Source organism: Plecotus auritus (assembly GCF_963455305.1).
Source record: "Plecotus auritus genome assembly, chromosome: 9".
Lineage (NCBI taxonomy): Eukaryota > Metazoa > Chordata > Mammalia > Chiroptera > Vespertilionidae > Plecotus > Plecotus auritus.
The window spans coordinates 36,771,127-36,797,161 of record NC_137783.1 but is presented as its reverse complement, the minus strand read 5'-3'; the positions used below and the strand labels follow the sequence as shown (position 1 = coordinate 36,797,161).

The following is a 26,035-nucleotide window of genomic DNA, read 5'->3' as shown; positions in this document are numbered from 1 at the left end:
CCTCCTGAATACAAATGTTAGAGTGAGGAAATAGTATGATTTTTCCCCCTGAATTCTAGGCCCCCAAGGGTGGATCTGACCCCTTTTCCATTTTCTTCCCACTTTTTCCTCCTTTCCACCTGTTCCTGTCTTCCTTCTCTACACCTGTGTCAATCATCTGCTCAGATAGACTTGTTTTGATCTTAGTGGTTGCCTGTGGCAGCTCGTACAACCTTGCTCCTTCCTGAATCAGAATGTACCTGGCACTCTTCAAGAGATGCTTAAATGACAGCTTCTGAGGGTAACTCAGCTATGTTTAAATGGATAGAAGGCCCGGTGAGGGAGTTTCCACCCAGGTGTGAACCCTCTCCCCCCAACACACACACACACACACACACACACACACACACAAATACACACAAAACATCCTGAAGCCCAGGTCTCAGGATGGCATGAAGCATGGAGTGTATACCTTGACCTGATAGTGGCACTGCCCTAAACATGGTCAGGAAGCACAGAATGTTCCTTCTGCTTGCTCTTAGCATTTCCTGAATATTCTGGAGGGTTTCTGGTTTGTTGGTTGATTGGTTGGTTGGTATATTCATGGAAGGAAACCAACGATTAAAAATCATAGCAAATTAGATATGGGGCCTTCTGTAATTAGCCCTTCATTAGAAATCTTGAGCTGAAAATTGGTCATTTGCCTATTGCTTATCTCATAAAAAATAGAGAAAGTATAATCTTGGGTTTCTCTAGTTGTAGTAGGGCTCTTTATTGTTTGAATCATGGCGTGTTTTTTACCAACCAGTAACCTGATCTTTTATCACTCTCTGGACTGCCTCCTCCTCTGGTATGCCCTGATGTATTCACCACATGTGTTCATATGGGAGGCTCACAGCACTGAGAGCAATTTACATTCGGCTTCTCAGCCTGCGCGAAGCAGCAAATCAGCCTCTGGGAAGGCTTGGGAGACTTGTCAGCAGTCTGTAGCTTATTTCTGTGTATGTGAGGGTGTGTGTGTGTGTGTGTGTGTGTGTGTGTCTTTCTCTCTCTCTCTCTCTCTCTCTCTCTCTCACCATTTGCAGGCTGGAATCACTGTGGAGGAATAAGCAACAAAGTCTTGTCAAGATTTTATCTCAGGGTAATGATGAGTCAAAAATGAAAGACTAAAATATTGATTTTCGTTAGAGGAATTATTGACTGTTTGATGTAGAGAACACCCAGTTTCTGCCTGAGGAAAGCTGAACAGGCTACATTAGCCGCCCGCGGCTCTGACAGCAGCAGGGCTGGGTGTAAGCAGAGGCGGCTTGCCTGGGAGCCCCGTAAATGGACTTTGGTCTAAATGCTTTGACTCTTTGTCGTGGTTTTGGATGTTGGAATACGGGCAGTGATCTCCTGTCTTTGATCAACTCACCTGATTTAAAGGAAAGATGAGTGAAGAACCAAAGGAGAAAAGTGCAAAACCTGCTCATAGGAAAAGGAAAGGAAAAAAGGTAAGAAATGAATAAGCAACATGTTCTCTGTATTGTTCTCTGGCTCTGGGAGGAAGTGATCTTCAGGCTGGATTGTGGAGAGACTGGATTTGAAGAAGCTGCTAGAATTAGAATGCTTTTGTTTTTCTGGTCTATTAATGGGTGTGTTCTGTGTTGGAGAAGAACATCACAACTCGGATACATTGCTAAAATATTTAAACTATTTAAATATAGTCATTTAGATTCACTAAAGTGGTGTTTTTCATACTGATATTCAGGATTATTAAGTAAACACATGTCCTAATTATGTGGGTGGATGTGTTTTTCTATCCCTTAAATTTTTCCAGAATGCTTGTTAATCAACAGGGCATAATTACAAATGAATATTATTATGCTATAGATGTTTAGCTTTAACATATATTTTAGGCAAACTTAGGGAAACCTGTAGTTACACTTTAAGATTATGGTATGGAGGTGAACTCCATTTTAATTATTGATCAGCTTATGGCTGACAAATCTCTGATTTGCAATTGACTCTGCAGTTGTACAGCCATATGCCTAATTTGTTTATTATAATATATGAAATTAATTTTGTTTTCCATGTAAATGGAAGAATCTTCAAAATATAAATAGGTGATTATTGTAAACCTGTATATTCATTTTGATTTTCTTGAATGTGTGTGTCTTAAAATGTGCTCCTAACTTTTTAATGCATTTTGAAATGGGGGAGGTAATTCCCTAGGTCTAGCATTTGCTTTTTATTCATTGTGGTGTATACTGGCTTTCACAGGGCGTGCCACCAGTGGAAAAGACAGCTGTATATCTGTAAAACAAAGAAAACAAATCCTGAAAATAGGGTTATATTTCATAGCTACGTAAGGAAAACGTGTACTACATTTTTAAATCTATTATCAAAATCTTCAGATATTATATTTTAATTACTAGGGCTGTTATATGTCATTGTGGCCCTTTAAAATGCTTCCTTGACCCAATGTAATGTATGCTCTGTCAGTGGACACGTAGCGAATGGATGATTGTAGTAGAGAAGATAAAAATTTCAACCATTCATTGAATTGTCAGGCACTAAAATATTTTCACAATCTGTTTATTATTTATGAAAGATTCATTTGAATATGGTATTCTTAAAGGAGCTACTATCAGCAGACCCTGAGGATACTTTTATGAATATGCCAACCTTCTAGGGCAATGGTTCAACATCCTCCAGATGGGGAGGCTGTGCAAACTGGCTTTAAGTCAGTCTTGACTTCTTGAATATTGTCTCAGCAGGGGTTGATGATGTTGTAAAGGTGCTATTCTGATTTCCCAAGGGGGCAGGCCACAGCTGCGCAGCAGGAACCATTTGTTTAATGCCTGGCGTAGTGGTGCTGGTCTCAAGGAAAGCTGTCAGCTTTGCTCATGTTTATGAGATATGGCCTGAAGTGTCTGACAGGCTCCACCATGATTCTGCACACAGAGTGTCACGGGCAGCCCAGGCAGACATTATGAGCCACGACAGTGCAATCCAGATTAAAGTGAGCAGTGGCTGCTGGGCCAGTTGTAAATCATTGAGCTTTTATGTGGAATCCTTTAACATGGACATTTTTTCCTCTCTTCTTTGAAATTTCCCCAGCTGTGTTCCATTTCTCCTCATATAAAGTTATCCTACTCAGGGCACAATGTTAAGTCAGTTGCTTTGAACCCTTCTCCCTTCCATTCCCAATGGTTGCCAGGGTACTCTTTATGAAAACCTTCATCATCACACTGTGCCCATTACCTTCCACACTCCCTGCTGCCTGCTCAGTGAGGTCCAAATTTGTGACCACTGAGCTTGAGGCCCTTCATTTCCACATTCCAGGCTTTCCCCCTTCACCATCTACTTCATTCACATATGACTCCATCCAAAGTAGATTCTTATCAGTCCTTGAGTTAATCTCTTTCTTCAGATGCTTGTTCCTTGTCCCTGGAGAAAGCGTTTCTATGCCAGTCTACTTGGTGGAATCCTACCAAGCCCTGAAGGGCCAACCCAGATCTTGCCATCTTGACACCTTCTCTGGTTAGAATTCAGTCAATCTTCTGCATTGACACAGCACCTTGTACTGTCAGGACACTTGACACATTCTGATTCTTTCTCACATTATCATGTACCTGCTCTATTCCCTTGTTCACGTTGAACCTATGGTATTCACATCAGGAGGCATTCAGCATGCTCTCTGTATGCAGTTGACACTACATAAGTGTCTCATTGATTTATCTCTGCCTTTTACTGACCAGAATACACCAATAATTTTCAGTGTTAGAGCAGATATAACAAGGAGATATCTTTTAACTTAATAGGCCTTTTCTTCTCACATTTATTGGATAAAGCATATCATATTTTTGGATATATACACACACACACATATGTGTATCTGTGTGTGTGTGTGTGTGTGTGTGTGTTCCTTGTCCTTCTGAAGCAAATATTTCAGAAGGACTCTGGGTGTTCCAGATGACCTACACTTCATGCAGCATTGGTAGGTCTGGTGAAATGAAAGCATTTCAGGTGGGATATTTATGCAACCTGCCAAATTCTATGGCAACAAGCTCCCTAAGTATTTAAAATATTCCCTAGTTTTTTATGAAATTATTGATATAATATTAAGTGTAGAATTCTTTTTGTATTGGAATATATCTCAAAATTGCCTTAAAATTATGAGTTGGTATTGAGAGTTTTCCGAACAGATCACATGCTTAGGTATTTGGGTATAAAGTCTCTCATGAGACATATTTAATGTTGGAGTCAGTGAGCTAAATGTGATGGAACCATTATGTCACTTCTTTATTAGCACACAGTAAATATTCATATTTTGCTCAGAAATATAAGGATTCAAATGATGTTAGGAAATGTTTTTCTTCTAATAATTTCTAGACCTTGTTCTGGAATGTGAAAAGGCTATGTGTGTATGTCCACATCTTGTAGCTATTTATCTCTCCTTATTCTGTTTACAAAAAAGGACTTACTAAAAGTCAGGTGACTTGAGTTCTACTCTAGTCCTACTTCTAACTTGCTATCTTGTCTTTGAAAGTGCAATCAAACTATCTGTAAATGGGGATCATGTATCTGGTACTGCTACTAGGGATATTATGAGAGTAAAATAAAAATCACTAATAAGACTATATTTTCAGAAGAGGTTTTAAAATGATTACTCCTAACCTCATAGAGGTTGTCATCATGGAATTTTAAACTTACTATAGAGTGACTGATTCTCTAGTAGAAATGACAAGTGAGGACTTATTGTCCACCTGGTTTTATAATGCCAGAAGTGCTTGGTCTACCTAACCATTAAAAATTAAGGGTAAAAAGTGACATTTAATGATTTTATTTATTTAGCATCTGGATTCATAGCTAAGGATGTGTGGCTTAAAAATTCATAGATTCGGTGGCTTAAACAATAGAAATTTATTTCTTCACTGTTCTGGAGGCTGGAATTTTGAGACTAGGGTGCCAGCCTGGTTGGGCTCCAGCGAGAGCTCTTTCTGGCTTGCACATGGCTGCCTTCTCGCAGTGGCTGTGTGCTAACATCGCCTTTCCTTGGCATAGGCAAGTGGAAAGAGAAAAATAACTTTCTCTTCCTCCTCCTCCTTCTCCTCCTCCTCCTCCTCCTCCTCCTCCTCCTCCTCCTCCTCCTCCTCCTCCTCCTCCTCCTCTTCCTTCTTCTTCTTCTTCTTCTTCTTCTTCTTCTTCTTCTTCTTCTTCTTCTTCTTCTCTTCTCCTTCTCCTTCTCCTTCTCCTTCTCCTTCTCCTTCTCCTTCTCCTTCTCCTTCTCCTCTCCTTCTCCTTCTCCTTCTCCTTCTCCTTCTCCTTCTCCTTCTCCTTCTCCTTCTCCTTCTCCTTCTCCTTCTCCTTCTCCTTCTCCTTCTCCTTCTCCTTCTCCTTCTCCTTCTCCTTCTCCTTCTCCTTCTCCTTCTCCTTCTCCTTCTCCTTCTCCTTCTCCTTCTCCTTCTCCTTCTCCTTCTCCTTCTCCTTCTCCTTCTCCTTCTCCTTCTCCTTCTCCTTCTCCTTCTCCTTCTCCTTCTCCTTCTCCTTCTCCTTCTCCTTCTCCTTCTCCTTCTCCTTCTCCTTCTCCTTCTCCTTCTCCTTCTCCTTCTTCTTCTTCTTCTTCTTCTTCTTCTTCTACTTCTGCTAAGGCCACTGATCCTGTTGGATTAGGATCTTACCCATAAGACCTCATCAAACTCTACTCCCTAAAGCCTCATTTCTAAATACAGTCATGATAGGGTTAGGGCTTCATCATATGAATTGGGAGAGGGATGCAATTCAGTCCATAGGAGCAACTAAAAAAGGCCATGTTGTCCAGGTTCCCAACTTAAAGATGCTTAATTAAACATGTGATGGTGATTGAAGTCCTTTCAATTAATTTAATTATTCAGTGGGTGCTATGTAGGGGAGAGCCTTCATTTCCTGGGCCAAATCCAGCTATGCCAAACCAATTCATGCAGAAAGCATTAAAGGTACCAAACAAAGGTGAATTCAAGTTCCATCAGTGACAGAAAGAAGGGAGTGGTAAATTCTATTTGAGGATGATGTTAGGAAAGGAGAGACAGAGGGAGGTATGCTTAAATTGATGTTAAAAGGATGTGTGTTTCCCAAGTGTCCCCCAGAGGGTCAGATGCTTCCAGAGAGTGTGGGATGAAAGAGGGAGAAATACTTGAAGCAGTCTGGTTTGCTCGGAAATCTAAACATTTTTTGTGTGGTTGGAGTGCAGAGTACAGAGCTGTATTATTGCCAAGATGCAAAGAATGGAGAAAAGACAAGGACCATCTCAAAAGTCTCTTTTTAGTCCTGGCATTCACCAAAATGCTTTGAGGAGATGAATAGCCAAGTCAGATTTGCTTTTGAGAAAAACATCCCTAGTATTTGGTAGGGATACGAGGTCATTATTTTATATAATCATTCCATCTGGTAGGACTATATGTCATATAGTTTCATTGCCAGTGATTACTGTAGACTTTGTCCCTTGAGTGTTTCATTCAGTGATTTTTTTTTTAGTGGCAGATTGGAGAAAAATACTTAGATATTTATACCCTGATAGATAATGAGTTCCATAGCAGTGAGTTTGCTTATTTTCTAGGGAACTTCAGTAAAGGCATTTTCACCATTTCACTTTAGTTGCCTTTTTCATCTTAAAAATCCAAAGTAGCTTACTTTATTTAAGTTGGTTTTTATAGTTTGTGGGTTTTTTTCTGAGGGCGGATTTTACAACTTTCTCTCTTCCCTTCCTTCCTCCATCCTCCCCTCTCTCCCTCATTCCCACTCCCCCTCCCTCTTTTCTTGTCTCTCAATCTCTCTCTTCCCATGTGCTTGCCTTATGTGTGAGAGCTGAGCTTGTTTATGCTCTGATAAAGCTTAAATTACACAAATGTATATTTGTTTTTTAAGGGAGGGTCAAATAAATGTCTATTTCTGATTTTCATTCATTATTTCTAATGATGCTGCTGTTCCTTTTTAAAATTAAATGTACTGGGGTGACATTGATTAGTAAGTGCCAGGGTTTCATTGTTGGGTTCTTCTTTGGTTCTAGGCACTTTAATGAGGGTGCCTGGAGTACATGGTGTCCTCTTGTAAAATGATGGTGTGCTTGAGCACCCAGCACATGCGTTCCCTCTAGTTTTCATTTGTGTGTTCGGCCACCACTCACGTTGCTCACTTTGTTCTACAAGCAAATAACCTCTCAAAGTCTTTCCTTGTTGAGCAGGCTGAGTTATTTAAATGATCATTCGCTGAGCATGATCACATGTCCAGTGCACTGTGACTTCTGAGGGGCTAATGGTACCCTGCAAGTCCAGTGCCTTTTATATACTTTCCATTTCACTGTATGTATCACTGTCAAATGTTTTGTCTCTTAATCTTAGATAGCTAGAAATTAAAGATTTTAAAATTCTCTATCCTTCCTCTTGATTGTTACCTTACTTTTACAAATGCTATCAACTTTTTAGTTTAAATATCCATGAAGCAGTAATTTTGACTCATGCAAATAATTAACTTGTAATGGTATTTTCTTGAATTTAGTATTGGCATTTGCTCATTTTAGTATGTGGATTTCCATGTTGTCTTTGCACAGGGTGTTTGTGGGTTTGGAACTTCCTTTATGTAGGGAGAGATCGAATGGATTAAGGGAACCTGGGAGATTACTTCTTGATTTCAGAATTTCATAAAATAATAGACTCTCAACATAATACTGCTTTTTAAAAATCTAATTTAATGAGGTAGATTTACCCTGAGATTTTCTTCAAATTATTTATTAAAAAGAGAACAGGAGAAACTTGATAAAAATTTATTTAATGTAAAGCAGCTTTGGGGCACTAACTCTAAATGTGGCTTTTAAAGCGAGGCACTGATATTCCACTGTTTTGAAATCCCTTCTCCATCATTCCGTAATCCAAATTAAAATCTGATTATTTTTCCAAACTTCTTTGACCTGACCTGAACTCATTTGGCAGCAAAACCTGTTCCGACCTTATGTGAAGCTATTTATAGTCTTTATTTATCTTACTTAGTGTGAATATTTCTTTGTTTTGTTGCAGAAGTAAACATTCTTGGCTCCTGGAGTGCTGTCCCAGGGCACTTCTGGGGATGTCCATAATATCATTATATCCCTTTCTAAATCTGAAAAGTTCTGAGTTCCAAAGCTTTTCTCGCTGCAAGGATTTCAGATAATGATTGTGAATCTATACTGAGTTCTTAGCTGGGACTGGTGATGAGCTAGTATGACTGAAGGTTAGCTTGGGGTGAGAGGGCTTGTATTTGCCCTTAATAAATTCCAGGTAGAGTGGTGCTCTGTAATGTCAGGCGCTATATCAAAGGTTTATATGCAGTTCTCAGTCTGTAGGAAAAATTATTTCCAGAAGCATTCTAACAGCTATCAGTTTGCTTGGTAATAAATCTGAACATTTGGACAGGGTGGTTTTGAAGATGATATTTATAAAACCTGGCTTTCCGGTTTGTTTGTTTTAAAGTAGTGAATTGTAGCTTATCTTAATTTTTGTTGTTCATTTGATGAGGTTACAAAAAAATAACTCAAGATTATATTTTTTGAAAGAAGACATAGAGACCTTGGGGAAATCATCATTTGATTGAATCATTGTGCCTACTAGCCAAGAAATTGTTAATCATGTGAAGGGTAATTAATTTTCCATAATTAGCACATAAAATTACTTTCTCTGTCATCCATCTTCAGTAAAAATTCCTATTTATTTAAAAACATTATTTTAAAAATGTTTTTTTTTTTTATATTTTTCTCTCTATTACACAAAATTGTAAATATAGAGAAAAACATTACATGGCTATCTAATAGCTTAAAATCTGGAAGTTTCTCTCAACTCCTTATTCCTTTATTAATTTTATAACTTTAGTCATTGAAATCCACTGGTCCTGCCACCACCAGGGAAGTAATAGGAACAAAGCATATTAAATCCTGCTGTTGAAGACGTCTCATTAATATTATTAGATACCAATTGATATACTGGTGTCCTTAAAAACAAAACTCTAAATCATTTATGAAGTTTTAATGCTTGAGTGGAGTTTAGATTGTGAAACTCAAAATAGAATGAAGCAGTTTGTTAAATGATGGCTGTCTATAGATGGCCTCAAAATTTTCATCCTTCACTCCCAACTCAGTAGTTGTTTATATTATATATTTTATTTTATTATTTTAAATATTTTATTGTTTAAAATACTACATATATTAGTACATATATCTCCTTTTTTTTCCCCATTGACCTTCCCCCAGCCTCCCCTACCCCTGTCGCATGCCCTCATCCCACCCCACCCCCACTGTCTTGTGTCCATTGGTGTGCTTATATGCATGCATACAAGTCCTTTGGTTGATCTATTACCCTCCCTCCCCAACACTCCCCAGCCTTCCTGCTGTAATTTGACAGTCTGTTGGGTGCTTTACTGCCTCTGTATCTATCTTTTTATTTATCAGTTTATAATGTTATTTGTTTTCCATAAATGAGTGAGATGATGTGGTATTTTTCTTTCATTGCCTGGCTTATTTCACTTAGCATAATGCTCTCCAGGTCCATCCATGCTGCTGCAAATGGTAAGAATTCCTTCTTTTTTATAGCAGCGTAGTATTCCATTGTGTAGATGTACCATAGCTTTCTAATCCACTCATCTGCTGATGGGCATTTAGGCTATGGTGAATTGTGCTGCTATGAACACGGGGGTGCATATATCCTTTCTGATTGGTGTTTCTAGTTTCTTGGGATATAATCTTAGAAGTGGGATTACTGGGTCAAATGGGAGCTCCATTTTTAGTTTTTTGAGGAAACTCCATACTGTTCTCCACAGTGGCTGCACCAGTCTGCATTCCCACCAGCTGTGCACGAGGGTTCCTTTTTCTCCGCATCCTCGCCAGCACTTGTCGTTTGTTGATTTGTTGATGGTTGCCATTCTGACAGGTGTGAGATGGTACCCCATTATCGTTTTGATTTGCATCACTCAGATAATTAGTGACTTTGAGCATGTTTTCATATGTCTCTTGGCCTTCCTTCTGTCTTCTTTCAAAAAGATTCTATTTAGGTCCATTGCCCATTTTTTTATTGAATCATTTATCTTCATTTTATTAACTTGTATAAGTTACCTGTAGATGTTGGAGATTAAACCTTTATCAGTGTTAACATTTGCAAATATGGTCTCCCATACAGTGGGCTTTCTTGTTGTTTTGTTGATGGTTTCTTTTGCTGTGCAAAAGCTTTTTATTTTGATGTAGTCCCATTTGTTTATTTTCTCTTTAGCTTCCATTGCCCTAGGAGCTGTATCGGTGAAGATATTGCTTTGGCATATGTCTGAGATTTCTCTGCCTGTGGATTCCTCTAGTATTTTTATGGTTTCCCATCTTATGTTTAAGTCCTTCATCCATTTTGAGTTTACTTTTGTGTATGGTGTAAGTTGGTGATCTAGTTTCATTTTTTTGCATGTATCTGTCCAATTTTCTCAACACCATTTATTGAAGAGACTGTCTTGACTCCATTGTATGTTCATGCCTCCTTTGTCAAATATTAATTGAGCATAGTGGTTTGGGTCAATATCTGGATTCTCTATTCTATTCCATTGTTCTATATGTCTGTTCTTATGCCAGTACCAGGCTGTTTTGAGAACAGTGGCTTTGTAGTACAGCTTTAAATCTGGTATTGAGATCCCACCTGCTTTGTTCTTCTTTCTCAGGATTGCTGTGGCTATTTGGGGTCTTTTTTTATTCCAGATGAATTTTTGGAGAGTTCTTTCTAGGTCTGGAAATATGCCGTTGGTATTTTAATGGGGAGTGCATTGAATCTATAGATTGCTTTGGGCAGTATGGACATTTTAATGATGTTGATTCTCCCAATCCATGAACATGGTATGTTCTTCCATCTGTTTGCGTCTTCCTCTATCTTTTTTCAGTGTCCTGTAGTTTTCCGCGTATAGGTCTTTTACCTCCTTAGTTAAGTTTATTCCTAGGTATCTTATTTTTTTTTTGGTGCGATGGTAAATGGGATTGCTTTTTTAGTCTCTCTTTCTGTAAATTCACTATTGGTGTATAGAAATGCCATAGATTTCTTGGCGTTAATTTTGTATCCTGCTACATTGCCGAATTCATTTATTTATTAGTTTTTTGATGGAGTCTTTTGGGTTTCTTATGTACAATATCATGTCACCTGCAAATAAGGACAGCTTTACTTCTTTTCCAATTTGGATGCCTTTTAATTCTTCTTCTTGTCTAATTGCAATGGTTAATACTTCCAGTACTGTGTCGAACAGGAGTGGTGAGAGTGGACATCCCTGTCTTGTTCCTGTTCTTAGGGGAAATGGTTTTAGTTTTTGCCCATTGAGTATGATGTTAGCTGTGGGTTTATCATATATGGGTTTTATTATGTTGAGGTATGATCCTTCTATTCCCACCTTGTTGAGAGTTTTTATCAAGAAAGGGTATTGAATTTTGTCAAATGCTTTTTTTGCATCAATTGATATGACTATGTGTTTTATCTCTCAATTTGTTTATGTGATGTATCACGTTTATTGATTTGCGGACATTGTACCATCCTTGCATTTCTGAGATAAATCCTACTTGGTCATGGTGTATGATCTTTCTGATATACTGCTGGATCTGATTTGCTAGAATTTTGTTGGGGATTTTGGCATCTATGTTCATGAGGGGTATTGGCCTGTAATTCTCTTTCATTGTGTTGTCTTTATCTGGTTTTGGTATTAGGGTGATGCTGGCTTCATAGAATGAGCTTGGAAGTGTGCCTTCCTCTTGAATTTTTTGGAATAGTCTGAGAAGGATAGGTTTTAGTTCTTCCTTGAATGTTTGGTAAAACTCCCCTGTGAAGCTGTCTGTCCCTGGGCTTTTGTTTGCTGAAAGCTTTTTTTTTTTTTTTTTTTTTGCTGAAAGCTTTTTGATGACTGCTTCAATTTCTTCCATATTTATTGGCCTAATGAGATGTTTAGATTCTTCCTGATTGAATTTTAGAAGGTTATATTTTTCTAGGAATATGTCCATTTCCTCCAGGTTGTCCTGTTTGTTGGAATAGAGTTGTTCATAGTATTTTTTAACAATCTTTTGTATTTCAGTGGGGTCTGTTGTTATTTCTCCTCTTTCATTTCTGATTTTGTTTATTTGGGTCCTCTCTCTTTGCTTCTTGGTGAGCCTGGCTAGAGGTTCATCAATCTTGTTTATCCTTTCAAAGAACCAGCTCTTGGTTTTGTTGATCTTTTGTATTGTTTTTTTGGTCTCAATGTCGTTTATCTCCACTCTGATCTTTTTTATTTCCTTTCTTCTGCTTACACTGGGCTTTTCTTGTTGCTCTCTTTCTAACTCTTTGAGTTGTAGGTTTAGGTAATTTATTACCATTGTTTCTTGTTTTTTGCAGTAGGCTTGTAGAGCTATGAACTTCCCTCTCAAGACTGCTTTCGCTGTGTCCTATAGATTTTGGATTGTTGTGTTTTCATTGTCATTTGTTGCCATGATGTTTTTTATTTCTTCTTTGATCTCTCTGGTAACCCAGTCATTGTTTAATAGCATGTTGTTTAGGCTCCATGTGTTTGATTTTTTTGGATTGTTTTTATTGTAGTTGATTTCCAGTTTTATGCCACTGTGATCTGAGAAGATGCTTAATATGATTTGTATCTTCTTGAATTTGAAAAGACTTTGCCTATGACCCAACATATGGTCTATCTTTGAAAATGACCCATGTGCACTTGAGAAGAATGTATATTCTGTAGCTTTGGTGTGAGATGTTCTGAAGATGTCCATTAATTCCATCTGGTGTAGTGAGTCATTTAGGATTGATGTTTCTTTGCTGATTATTTGTTTAGAGGATTTGTCCAGTGGTGATAGTGGGGTATTAAAGTCTCCTACTATGATTGTATTGCTATCAATTTCTCCCTTGATATCCTCCAGGAGATTTTTTTATGTATTTGGGTGCTCCTGTATTGGGTGCATATATGTTTACCAGAGTTATTTCTTCTTGTTGGATTGCTCCCTTTACTATTATGAAGTGTCCTTCCTTATCTCTTGTTATGTCCTTCACTTTGAGATCTAATTTGTCAGATATAAGTATTGCTATCCCAGCTTTTTTCTCATTTTCATTCACCTGAAAAACCTTTTTCATCCCTTCACCCTCAGTCTGTGTGCGTCTTTTTTTCTGAGGTGAGTTTCTTGTATTCAGCAGATATATGGGTCATGTTTTCTTATCCAATCCATTACCCTATATCTTTTGATTGGAGCATTTACTCCATTTACATTTAAAGTTATTATTGATAGGTGCTTATTTGTCACCATTTTTATTCTTTATCCCTGTGTTCCTTCTTCGCTTGCTATTTCTTCCTTCCTTTCTTTTTTTTTTTTTTTATAGCAGACCCTTTAGCATTTCTTGCATTGCTGGTTTGGTGGTAATAAATCCCCTAGTTCTTTTTTGTCTGTGAAGCTCCCGATTTCACCTTCAATTTTGATTGATAGCCTTGCTGGGTACAGTATTCTTGGATTCAGACCCTTCCTTTGCATGACTTTGTATATTTCATTCCATTCCCTTCTGGCCTGATGAGTTTCTGTTGAGAAATCAGTTGCTATTCTGATGGGGGTTCCTTTGTATGTAACTTTCTGTCTCTCTCTGGCTGCTTTTAAGATTCTTACTTTGTCGTTGGTGTTTGCCAGTTTCATTATAATGTGCCTTGGCGTCAGTCTTTTGGGGTTTATTTTGCTTGGGACTCTGTGAGCTTCTTGGATTTGTGTGGGTTTTTTCTTCCCTATATCAGGGAAGTTTTCTGTCATTATTTCTTCAAACAGGTTTTCTATTCCTTGCTCAGTTTCCTCTCCTTTGGAACCCCTATTATGCGGATGTTGTTTTGTTTCACATTGTCCCAAAGTTCCCTTAGGCTCTCCTCCTGCTTTTTAATTTTTTTTTCTAGAAGCTGCTCTACTTGGGTATTTTTTCCTACCTTGTCTTCTAGCTCACTGATGTGGTCATCTGCTTCTTCTAATCTTCCCTTGATGCTTTCTACTGAGTTCTTTACAGCAGCAATGGCATTTTTCATTTCTTCATGGTTTTTCTTCATTTCCTTTTGGTTCTTACACATATTGTCGAATTTGTCTTCCATTCTTTTCAGCCACCTTATGACCATTTCTCTGAATTCTTTCTCTGGCAGGTTGCTTGCCTCCATTTCGCTTACTTCCTTTTCTGGTGATGCCTGCTTTTCTTTCATATGCGGGCTGTGTCTTTGTCTCCCCATGGTCTCTCTTCTCCGGGTGTCTGGTTATGTTGTTCTCTCTCTCCTGGATTGATTTAAAGGCACAAAATACAACACAACCAGGTACAACACACAAGGCACTGAACAGAAATGTGTTCACAATATTAATTTCCCCAAATAAAGGTGACCACCAGAGAAAGGCAAATTAGATGATAGGAGAGAAAGAACAAGAGAAAAAAGAAAAAGAAAAAAAGGAGTGCAAAAATGAAATTGGCTAAAGGATAAAAAGTAAGAGAGAAAAGAAAGAGAATACGAAAGGATAGGGGTACAAACTATATATATCAGGAGAAAACTCCAATAGAACAGCCACTAACCCCAACAAATGCCAGCAACAAGTACCTGGAGATGAATACAAACTACAAACAACAACTAATATCAAGTGAGGCGAGGGAAAACAGAAGCAAAAAACAAACAAAAACAAAACAAACAAAAAAAGAATAAGCAAAACAATCTCACAAACAAGTATAAAAAATCGATATAATCAGCAATCAAGCAAACAACAACAAAAGGACAGAGAGAAAAACAATTTTTTGGATAGTGAAGACAGAGAAGAGAGAAGGGTGTATGGACTTGGAGCAGGGGATTGGAAATTAGATATATAAGTAGGGCGAAATTTTAACATGGGGTAAAAAGAAAGAATAGGAAAAATCTAAAGCAGGAAAAGGGTAAGAGAAACAGGACAACAAAAGGGGAAGAGTTAGGAAGAGAGTGATTGCATAAAGGTAGAGTTGAGGTAGAGCAAGTCTGTGCAGTCTTTCTTTCCCCCTTGGTCTAAGCAGCTGGCACACTTTTAAAATTTTTAGGCTGTCCTTTCACATCAGATCAAAATGGGTTGCTTTTAAGAGTTCCTTTCTGTTAGCAGCTCTGAGGACCCCCTTCCACATTCACAGATCATGCCAGCCCCAACAGCCATGATTTTTCTAGGCGCAGACTTCCCCAGGTCCTCCAACTCCCGCAGTACGCGCGTTTCTCTCTCCTGCCAGGAGCAGAGACCTCACCTTATTCCAGGCGAAATCTGACCTTTCCGTGGTGGAGTGTAGAACTCCTCTGAATCCGTGTGTTTGCTACAATTGGGGACGGGTGTTCTGGGGTTCTCAGCTGTTCGGCAGGTGCCATAGTTGTTGATTTTCAGGCTTCCGATAACATCCACTTTCCCCTTCAAGATGGCGCTGTCTCCGCGTCCTAGCCGGTCGCTCTGGTAGGGAACCCAGCAGCAGTGGGGGCTGCCCAGTCAGGGGAGCCCCGTCCAGCAGTCCCCCACCATCTCCTGGAGTATAGCTGTCCCTCAACTAACCAACAAACACTTCCTGTGCGACCCTCAGATGTTCTTTCTATCTGCTCCAGGACAAGGCTTGGGATACGTCTGTCTATTCCGCCGCCATTTTTTCCTCTCCCTTAAATTATATATTTTATAACACACAAGATACGTTGGTTTGTCATTTCTACTGCACACATGTGTGTTTGTGTGTGTGAGTATATTTTAAAGTAAAGTATAATCATGCAAAGTTATTTAATTGATCTAGTTCATCATTTTGATTTTGCCTCAATTCCATACCATTTATTCTTTCAACAAATATTTTTTGAGCACTTACTTTTCTAGGTGCAAGCGATTTATCAAGGACCAAAACAGACAATAAAAATACCAAGTGGTTAACTAGCAATAAGTCGGTATAAAAATTCCACAAGAGACTGCTGTAATGGAGAAATATTAGAGAAGGGGAAACCCCTAGAGATAGGGTGGCAGGGAAGGCCTTCCTGAAAAGGTTACCTTTGAGGTGAGCTTCAGCACAACAGGGACTTGGCTGGCTTTGGAAAGACAACATTTTAGACAGAAGAAATAGCTTGGGAAAAGGCCCTGTGATGTTTGGGTCCTAAGGAAGTAACATCACTTTAATAGACTCTCCCATTTGTCATGAACTTTGACTATTTCTACACAGAGATCTTACATGTCTTTTTCCTCTTGGAATTCAATCAATATTTGTGAGTTTTAAGGCTAGGAAACAATATTTTAGGGAGTCAGTTGGGGATACATAGTATCTGAACAGTCTAGTACCCAGTGAACTTGTGAGAATAGTAAACTTTTATTCTGCTTTTCACTTTCCCTTCAGTGCTACTCATTGTTAAGTGTAGTGAGGAATTTTAAAACTTCTTGCAGAAACCCACATCTCTGAAGCCTCCAATTAACAATTAATTTCCCCCTTGGAAAATAGTCTACTCCATAAATTAGAAATACACAATGAAGGCACACCAGAAACTGAAGGATTCTGCACAATAATTTTTGTAAATAAAATATATGTAGCCTCTGAAATATGCATTGTCTTAAAATATAGGCTCTACAATTTGATGCTTTTGTGTCATATTTGATGTCAGTCAGCATTTTGTGAGTACTTAATGAAAAATTAGCCAATTATTATAGCAAACCAAGCTAACTCATTGACACAGAGCTTAACCTCTAGATAATTTATCTGTGAACATTGTGTAATTTTCCTGATACTGGTGTATTCAGTCTTTACATGCAGTGATTTCATCACTAGATAATTTACCTTGGCATTTTACAAAGTTGAAAAATATCTTTGGAACATTATCATGTTATATAACTGGTGGCTTCACCATTTTTAATCTAGATCATGTTAACACAGAAGAAACATCCAAACACAGAAGTTGAACCACGATCATCTGAATAGTAATGCAAAAGATTTTGTATGTAATTACAGGCAATTTACTGAATCATGTATACCAGTAAATAGAAGGTGGGGCAAAAGTAGGTTTACAGTTGTGAATATGTAAAACAGAGTTTATTCTTGTATTGTTATTTATTAATTATTATATTACTTTACAACTGAACAACTACTTTTGCCTGTATTTATGAATGACTTCAAAGTTTCTTGTTAAAAACAAAAGCAGCCATAGTTATAATTTTATAGATTCTCACCCCCTTACCCCCATAGAGATGTTTATCAGAAATTTAATGGATTGCCTCCTCCTGTACATGTGGGGTTATTTCACTCAATCTGTTGTTTTGGACAAATAGAGAAGCATAGGAAACAGCTTGTCTTCAGATATTCCAAGATCCCTGTTCTGACCTATTAAGCAGGGCTCATCCTCCTCAACTATTTTTTATTTCTTAAACTTAGAAAAAAATGCACAGAGAATTCATGAAATTAGAATAGCAATAGTAGGTTCCATGATTCTATCCTTTCTTTTGTAAAATTTGCTAGATATGGTTTTTGATGAATTCAGTGATGTGAGTGTGCATGGATAGGTGTTGGTAACTTGCAGCAATGCATTAGTACTTAGGAAGTTTTCACTATATTTCACAGAATTTTGCTATTTTAAGGGATTTTGAAAGCAAAGCTCTAAAAATGAAGGGATATCCTCTTTATTATCAGTGTAACAACTACAAAACATTCATTTTAACTACTTAAATTAATGACTGGTTTTCTCTAAGTAGTTTATCTGATGAAATGCTTTTAAACTCATCCCCTATCTCTCTATAAAAAGTCTTTTAGGAGGCAAACTTTAGGCCCTATGCTACAGTACTTTGTGTAAATGATAAATATGGCAATTATGGTTTTGTCTTTAGAAAATAGACATATGTACTAACTAGAGGCCCGCTGCACGAAAATCGTGCAAGGGGCTTGGCCCTCGCAGTCCCGGCTTCTTCCAAAAGGTCGTCCGGAGAGTCGGTCTGCTGTTCAGTCTAATTAGCATATTAGCTCTTTATTATATAGGATGTAGCTGCATTGAATTAATGGGTCAACATGTGCTTCTACTTTTAAAACTTTTTTGTAATCTTTAAAGTGGAGGTTCTCCTAAAAATATTATGCTCATGGGCTTTGGTCAAAGGCAGGTCATCTGCATGGTGAACTGGCAGGAGCAGAAAATGGAATCATATACACCAAGGTTTGAATCCTTGTTCATTCAAAATTAGTCAAGTTGCTTACATTTTCTAAGCCCATGTTTCCCAGGCTTTAGAGTGGGGATAATTTGCTTATGTAGAGGTTGAGTGTGAGGATTAGAAATAGTATATGTCAAGTGGCTACACAGCTCTTGGCCAAAAGTGGGCATAAGGGATAGAGTAGCTATTAAAATTGTTGAAAGCATTAAGATTAGTTTTGTTACTGCTTATTACCTGTGAAGAAAAGCAAAATTTGAAGGATATAATTATAATTCACTGTCTACCTGAATCAGACTTTTGTGTATCATTTTAATATGACACTTGTTCTCTTTCCTTCTTTACAAATCAGACTAGCTTGTTTCATGATGGTAACATTAATGTGTAATGTTGATTTCCTTCCTCTTTAATTAGAAAATTAAAAATTTGTATTCCAAATATAGCAGTCTGTTAAAGTATCTTTTGAATTGTTTTAGAAAATTACATATTTACTTGTTTCTAGTAAAATTTTGATTTAGAAACAGATTTATGGAACATACTGCATTATAATCATGAAAATCAGCAGATAGCTTACTATATATTTGTGTAATGTTAACTTCTGAAGGTACTTGCCAGATAGGATTTGGACTATTAACATTAGTATATTAGCATAATAGTGTATGTTTCACTGTTGTATTTGTGCTCTAAAAATTCCTTGTATTCTGTATTTTATTTAACCATTTAGATGAGGTGGAACAGAGTGCTACATAAACAATGCGTTATGGGTTTTCTTCTTGGCTCTGATGTACAGGCAACAAGAAGTGGTGTGGTGGAAGAAATGTGAGATTCAAAATCAGCTGATATCTACATTGAAGACATTTAAGACAATATAGATGAAATTGTCACAATGTTTAGTGAGTTTACCTGTGTGATATTGAACTGAAACTCCACAGTTTCTAATCTCTGAGATGTAGTTGAATCAGTTGATACTTATGACATTTAAGAATTTTAAGACACTATTTTCTAGCAGCAATATTGAATTCACATTTTCAAAGCAATAGTGCAGTAGGTGAGACTGAGGTAGTGCTGTGTGTTTGCTGAAGGGGAACAAAGGCCTAAGAGAAGCTCCTCTGTGTAGCTGTCATCTTCTGTTCAACATCGCTGACATTATTTTGTCTCTAACAATACAGCCACCTTATTTACTAATTTGCATTCCAGTTGTTATCTATAATAATAAAAGCATAATATGCTAATTAGACCGGACAACCTTCCGGTCGAAGCTGGGGCTGTGAGGGAAGCCCGGGTCCCGGGTGCTGGAGGGAAGCCGGTGCCGGCCGCCGGGGGGAAGGAAGGCCTACTCTTGCACGAATTTCGTGCATCGGGCCTCTAGTGTTTTTATAATTGAAGTGTAAAGAAAACAAAGAATGTTTCCTAATATTTTCTCTTTCAAGTAGGATCTCAATTGCCATCCTATTATTATATTAACAATACTGCTACATGAAACATTCTGAATTTTAAAGTGTGGGATCCAAAGTAGTTTAGAAAGAACACCTTATTTAATGGCAAAGTAAGTCATTGGCCTCTCACTTCTGGGCATTTCATAGAAGTCCTTTCAGAAAAAAATTGTGCATTGTTTACATCTAGATTATGAGGGATTTGCCACTTTGACTTTTTTTTTATTACTACAGTAAAACACTAATAGCATAAAATTTAGCGCTGTAACCATTTTAAAGTGCAATTCAGTGGCATTAACTACATTTACAGTGTTGTGCAACCATCACCACTCTCTAGCTGCAGAACTCTTCATCACCCCAAATAGAAACCCTATACCCATTAAGCCATCACCCCATTACTCTCCTCCCCCCAGCCCCTGACAACCACTAATGTGTTTTCTTTCTTTACTGATTTGCCTATTCTGAATTTTCATTAGAATAGTTTATGGTTTATAGAGTATGTGTGGTTTTTTGTGTCTGGCTTCTTTCACTTGGTATATTTTCAATGTTTATCCATGTTGTTACATGCATCAGTTCTTTATTCCCCCTTTTTTCCCACTGAATAATATTCTATTGTATGGATAGTCCTCATTTTGTCTATCCAATCTTCTGTTGAGGGGATTGGGGATAGTTCTACCTTTGGGCTATTGTGTCTAGACTGCCACAAACATTTGTGAACAAGTTTTTGTTTGAACATCTGTTTCCATTTCTTTGGGGTTTATACCTGGGAGTGGAATTGTTTGGTCATATAGTAATTCTATATAACACTATAAGATCTTTTTAGAAACTGTCAGAAAGTTTTCCTCTGATTGGTTTTTATAGTGTGAAATTTGTTGTATTTATTTTTCTATGTCTTATTATCCAGTCACATGATACATGATTCCCTAGGAGTTCTCTGAGTAAAATACAGTGAAAATTTGTATATTCATCATAAAGAGATGGAGATGATGGGAGTGGGTTTGTGGAGAAAGACAGTGACTTTGGCCTAATACAAACAGAGAGAAGAGCCACTGTGAGCTTTCAGTAAATGGCAACAGCTATATCCTAGCACATAGGAGAAAACTGAAATTATTGTGGTAACATTCCTGATGAGGACTTTTATTTGAAATATGAACTTCGAACAGTGGCTGAACTGAGAAGACTTTTCAGTGTGTGTTATATCCTTCAACACAAGTCATTGACTAGCGCAGAACAGAGTGGGTGAAATGGGCTCCAGTCTTTTCACCAGGCCAGGAAAACAGATGGTGCATTTAGCCACATCTGGCTCAAGGTTTCTCCCAGAGAGAAGTGATTTAGAGGCTTACAATATCAGACGCCTTCTGTGTTGCATATGTGTATGGTTAACTGTGGAGCAAATAGCATATAATTCTCATTTCATAGTGTAACTTCAGTCATTCTCAGCTGTTTCTCTTTCAATATCTAGAGTGAGAGGATGCCCTTGGGCAATGTTACAGAGCGGCTTCTGAACCAGGTGGGCTGTGACTCACAATTGTAGCCACTATTTTGGTCAACTTTTTTGGGCAAAACCAGGTGAGCTGCACCATTGAGAGTTTTTCTTAAGAGCTACTGAATATGGGATTGTAATATGAAGGTTGACATTCGAATAAACAAGTGTTAACTGCTTTGCTCTGTGGTAGACATTGCAGGAAAGAAAAAAGTATTGGAAAGGTATTTGCTGATGGGTCACATGATCTTTCCAGAAAAAGCAGGAAAATTCCAGAGGTATTCAGCTCCTCTATCTCTTGTAGGGGGGTAGAGTTTTCACAAATTATAATAAGATCCTTAACAAAAACATGTTTGTACTATGTCATTATACATAACATATTAAAGCTGGCAATGTTTATATTTATTGTTGTAATAAAAGCATTTTGTTGAAAACTAACATATGTATATTTTAGTTGGTTGTGAATGCTCAGGCATAGATATTTGAAAAAGTGTTATGTATTCAATCTTATTAAATACTTAGTTGAGAGCACACAAATTATCTTAGATTTTATAATTATAGGATAGGAGATGTATAAAGACTCCTATTTCTAATTGCAGATTAATAAGAAACAAATATGAATGTTGCATTTCCTCAGTTCAACATGTCTTACACATTTTAATGTCTCTGCAATTGGGGTGCATCTTACAGTCCATGATGTTGTCCAGACAGCAGTTCTGATGCAACTGTCATTGCCTGCCTGTGCAAACTTAATTGTTATTCTGGATGACATGGCAGCAGTGTCTCAGATTTTCAGTCAACAAATTATTTAAGATTCCTTTGGGGGAGGAATTTGCAGAAAGAGTGACTGGGTTGGGAGAAAATCTTGGAGCAATTTGAGAAATGCTGCATCAACTACCACCTTGATGGCGCAGAGATTAATCTTGGCATGTGAAAATGCATTGATGACTTAACTTCAAAGCATTGGCAAAACAGACTTCTAAGACTGTGAATGTGCCAAAGTTTTAAGAATATCTTAACTAGTTTATTTCACTTGTATCTTCCTGTTTTGGTGTGCACAAGGATTATACGTGATAATAGTGTATGTATCAATGTGTCTAATAAATTTTTCAAGAAGAATTAATTTGATAATGCATTGTCTTATAACTTAATTTTCTTTATCTTACATTAAAAATGGTGCATCTCATAATTAATGACATCTTAGATTGTGAAATACAATAGTAAGTAATTAACGATATACACGTATAAAATCCAAAGCCCAGAAAAAGTTTGTATTTTTATATCTGTAATTAGAAACTTAATGGTGTTAAACTTCTGCTATATACTATAATAATATTGTGGTCCTAAATTATAATTTTAAGGGTCTCATTTAGTTTGCGAAGATAACATTTTTCTTTAAGGTTAAACCAAAGTCAAAATAAATATATGAACTATATATATCTTCTTTTCAAGTTCTTTCACTTTACTCTGTAAATGGCAGCCCAGGTGTCTGCAGTGTACACCAATTTAAACTTGTAAATAAGATGAAATCAAATGTAAAAATGTAATTGAATGACTTGGAAGTTAGTTGGCTCTCACTTAAATTCTTTCTGTAAATATGATTTCATCAATAATAGCCCTATCTTTTTCTTTAAATCTAATTCTTATTACTTTAAACATAGTTACATTTTAGTCAGTTTCTTGAACATATTAGTCATACATTTTAATTTTCGAAGCACAATTTAAAAGTATTTTGGTGTTAGATGTCCTTGAATACTCAGTTCATGCATTAAATATTATTACGTTAAAAACACAAGCAAACAAAAAGTCCAAACCAGACAATTTACTATGTCATATAGAGAACCAGTGTCATGATATTGGTAAAATATGTGATTGAAGAAATAGAAAATGTTTAGTTTAACTTTATGTGCAGAAAATTTTTGATAAAGATACTACTAAATCTTCTCTTAAACTGCAGATCTACTGAAGTGATGTGACTTTACTTCTGGTGAGACACAGTATTTGTGATAAAGTGATCAGAATATTAAGCAGAAATACAAAAAGGCATAATATGCAATGTATAATTAAAAAAATTAAAACCCAAACAAAATCCTTGCCAGTTTATAAAAATGCCATAGAGTTATAAAGTAAAACTTATTTCACTACAGTAATGACTTCTCCAAAGACAGATGAGCTGCTGTAACATGCTACACTTAAGCTTTTCTGCTGGATATAAAAGATGGACACATAATGGTGTAGTAAAAATAATTTACTTTAAAATACTTATATTCCTATTTTTCAGTCTGCCATTTTGTTTTGTTGATATTTTATAGAATATATTTTATTGTCTTTTAAGAATACAAATAATACAATTTGTTCTACAAATACCAGAAAATATTAAAAAAGCAAAAAATAAAATGAAAGAAAGCTATATAAGCATTTAAAATTCTATATTGTATTTTTAGATTTTCTAGAAATTCTCATACTTTCTAGACTATTTAGAAAATTCTAACACATTTATTTTCCCTTCTTATATAAATAATATATTTGCCTGAAATTTTTCAGAATACATTTATACCAACTAAGTTCCTCATAGTCTGTTACTTACTGGAAAATAATCTGTTAATGATACAATTAAAAGCTACTTTAAAAAAGGTGCTCATTTATCTTTAATCTAACCTCTTAACACACAAAATGCTTTTATATTAAAAATAATGCAATATATAAGATATAAAATACATTTATATAATATATTAAATACTATACATACATACATATAGATAATGTTTTGTAAACTTGTAATTACTAAGAAAAATGTTATGGTAAAATTCACACATGATTTTACTATTGTGATTTTTAGTTTTAATAATTTTTTTTTCATAAGCTATGGCAGATTACTGAATGGTTTTGTTTTAATAATTCTAGTTCATGTCAACACAAATAAAATTTCCTTATTAAAGCATAGTAAGTACTCTTGCTTATTTCTTTTTTAAAATATATTTTTTTTATTGATCTCAGAGAAAGGGAAAAGGAGAGATGGAACATCAATGATAAGAGAGAATCGCTGATTGGCTGCCTCCTGCACACCCCCCGCTGGGGATGGAGCCTGCAAACCAGACATATGCCCTTGACCAGAATCAAATCTGGGATCCTTCTGTCCACAGGCCGATGCTCTAGCCACCGAGCCAAACCAGCTAGGGCTCTTGCTTATTTCTGTAAAGGCATTCCCTGTCCTCTACTACCTTGATAACAACGCCTTGTAGGTACCTGTGCAGACACCCAGAGAAACATGCCACCTAGTGACCTCATAAAGAATTCCCTTTTCACTGAACAATCTAGCTTGCCTTGAAGCCATTTCATAGTGTAAGTCTTTATCAAAATGCTTCTGAGTGACACCTGTAGATGTAGAAAAATAATGTCAGCATATAATTTCGTTCTGACCTAATAATAAAAGTGTTAGTTCTCACTTGAATCCAAGTGAAAAGGCCAAATTGCCTAGAATTCTGGACAGGTTAATCTCCTGTGTCCCTGGAATAAAGTTTAAATGAGTCAAAAATACACTGTATGCATTAATTCAACTAATTATGTACCATAGGGAAAAGTATTAGGTCCCTTCCCCAATGGAGAAATAGGAGTTTTGGTCTTAGACTGACACATCAGTGATAAGAAAAATATGTTGTTATTATAATATTACACACTTGAAGAGCAAGAATAAAATAATAAACCATAGTATATTAATAGTAAGAAGAACATTTTAATGATATTCCAGAACATGATGACATTACTGAATAATAAGTAATTTTAATGATATTCCAGAACATGATGATATTATTGAGTCATAAATAAGCCAGTTATTAGTTATTAATATTTTAACTACAGTTTTAAAATGTATTTCAAAGTTTATTAAATATTTTAAAATCATGGTGTGTAACATCTCTTGGAAAAAAAATGGTGTTTCTGTCTACACACCAGTCACTGTAGTGGTATATAGGCGCCTGTGCGTGTGAATGTGTGTGTGTGTGTGTGTGTGTGTGTGTGTGCATGCACATGCTTTTGAATGAGCCCTTCTCTGTCGGTCATATGTGTGGCAATATTTGATTAGCTGATTTTCTAAAGAATTGTATTATTCAGAAGGTCTAATAATAAAGACTTAGTTTCTTATTTATTTTGGAATTAGAATACCCATGAACTTGTAATTAGCAAATTTGACAAATACTCTTCCTGTTATGTGTGTGATTTGTCTTTCAGTATGATGAGTGGATTAGAGGAACAGAGCTATAAATTCTGATGATAGAATGTCCTGAACTATCTCAGCTTTAATTTCCTCATCCATAAAAAAAAGCAGGGATAAGATGAAGTCTTGTCTGCCTCGTGAAACTGTTATAGGAATTAAATGAGATTATGGATATGTTCCATGGTTTATAAGTGTAGAACAATAGTATAAAATGTGAATTACCATAATTATACTATAGTATTTTAAGAATCGAATGTATGAGAAATGGAGTGATAAAAATATTACAATCGATGGGAACTAGTACAATATGTTTAGCTACTTAAGTCTGTAAGGGAAGGATGTTAATAAATCCTTTTGAGCTATCAGACTTAACGTTGTTTGGGAGATATGTAAAAGTGGGTTTAGACTTGGTTTGGAGAATCATGGATTATATAAAACAGGTGGAGTGATATTACCTAAAACTCTGTATTATTGTCAGATTTTGTGAAATGTATTCTGTGAATATTTTCAAATACTTACTTGGGAAGTTTTCCTCTTGGGAGAAAATAATAAGAAACTGTCCATAGGGCAAATGGTGCTCATTGTGCCAATTCAAACTCGTGTGTTCCCTTTACAGTGCTTTGTAATTTTACTAATACTTTAGTTGGGGGTGAGCAGGCCAGCAGGCAAAGTGGTTAGGGGCGATCAGGCAGGCAGGCAGGTGAGTGGTTAGGAGCCAGCGGTCCCGGATTGTGGGATCGGGCCTAAACCAGCAGTCAGACATCCCCCAAGGGGTCCCAGATTGGAGAGGG

General features: G+C 36.7%; 1 protein-coding gene across 6 annotated transcripts in view; it reads left to right on the top strand.

Annotated features, from left to right (window-relative positions):
• The first annotated feature begins 860 nt into the window (after positions 1-860).
• The window catches only part of ANK3 (ankyrin 3), a 488,871-nt gene continuing 463,696 nt past the window's right edge, over positions 861-26,035 (top strand). For all 6 annotated transcript variants that reach the window (XM_080640919.1, XM_080640916.1, XM_080640924.1 and 3 more), the window contains exon 1: positions 861-1,472. In XM_080640919.1, the coding sequence (XP_080497045.1) occupies positions 1,410-1,472 (63 nt within the window). In that variant the 5' untranslated portion in view covers positions 861-1,409. The remainder of the gene's footprint in view (positions 1,473-26,035) is intronic.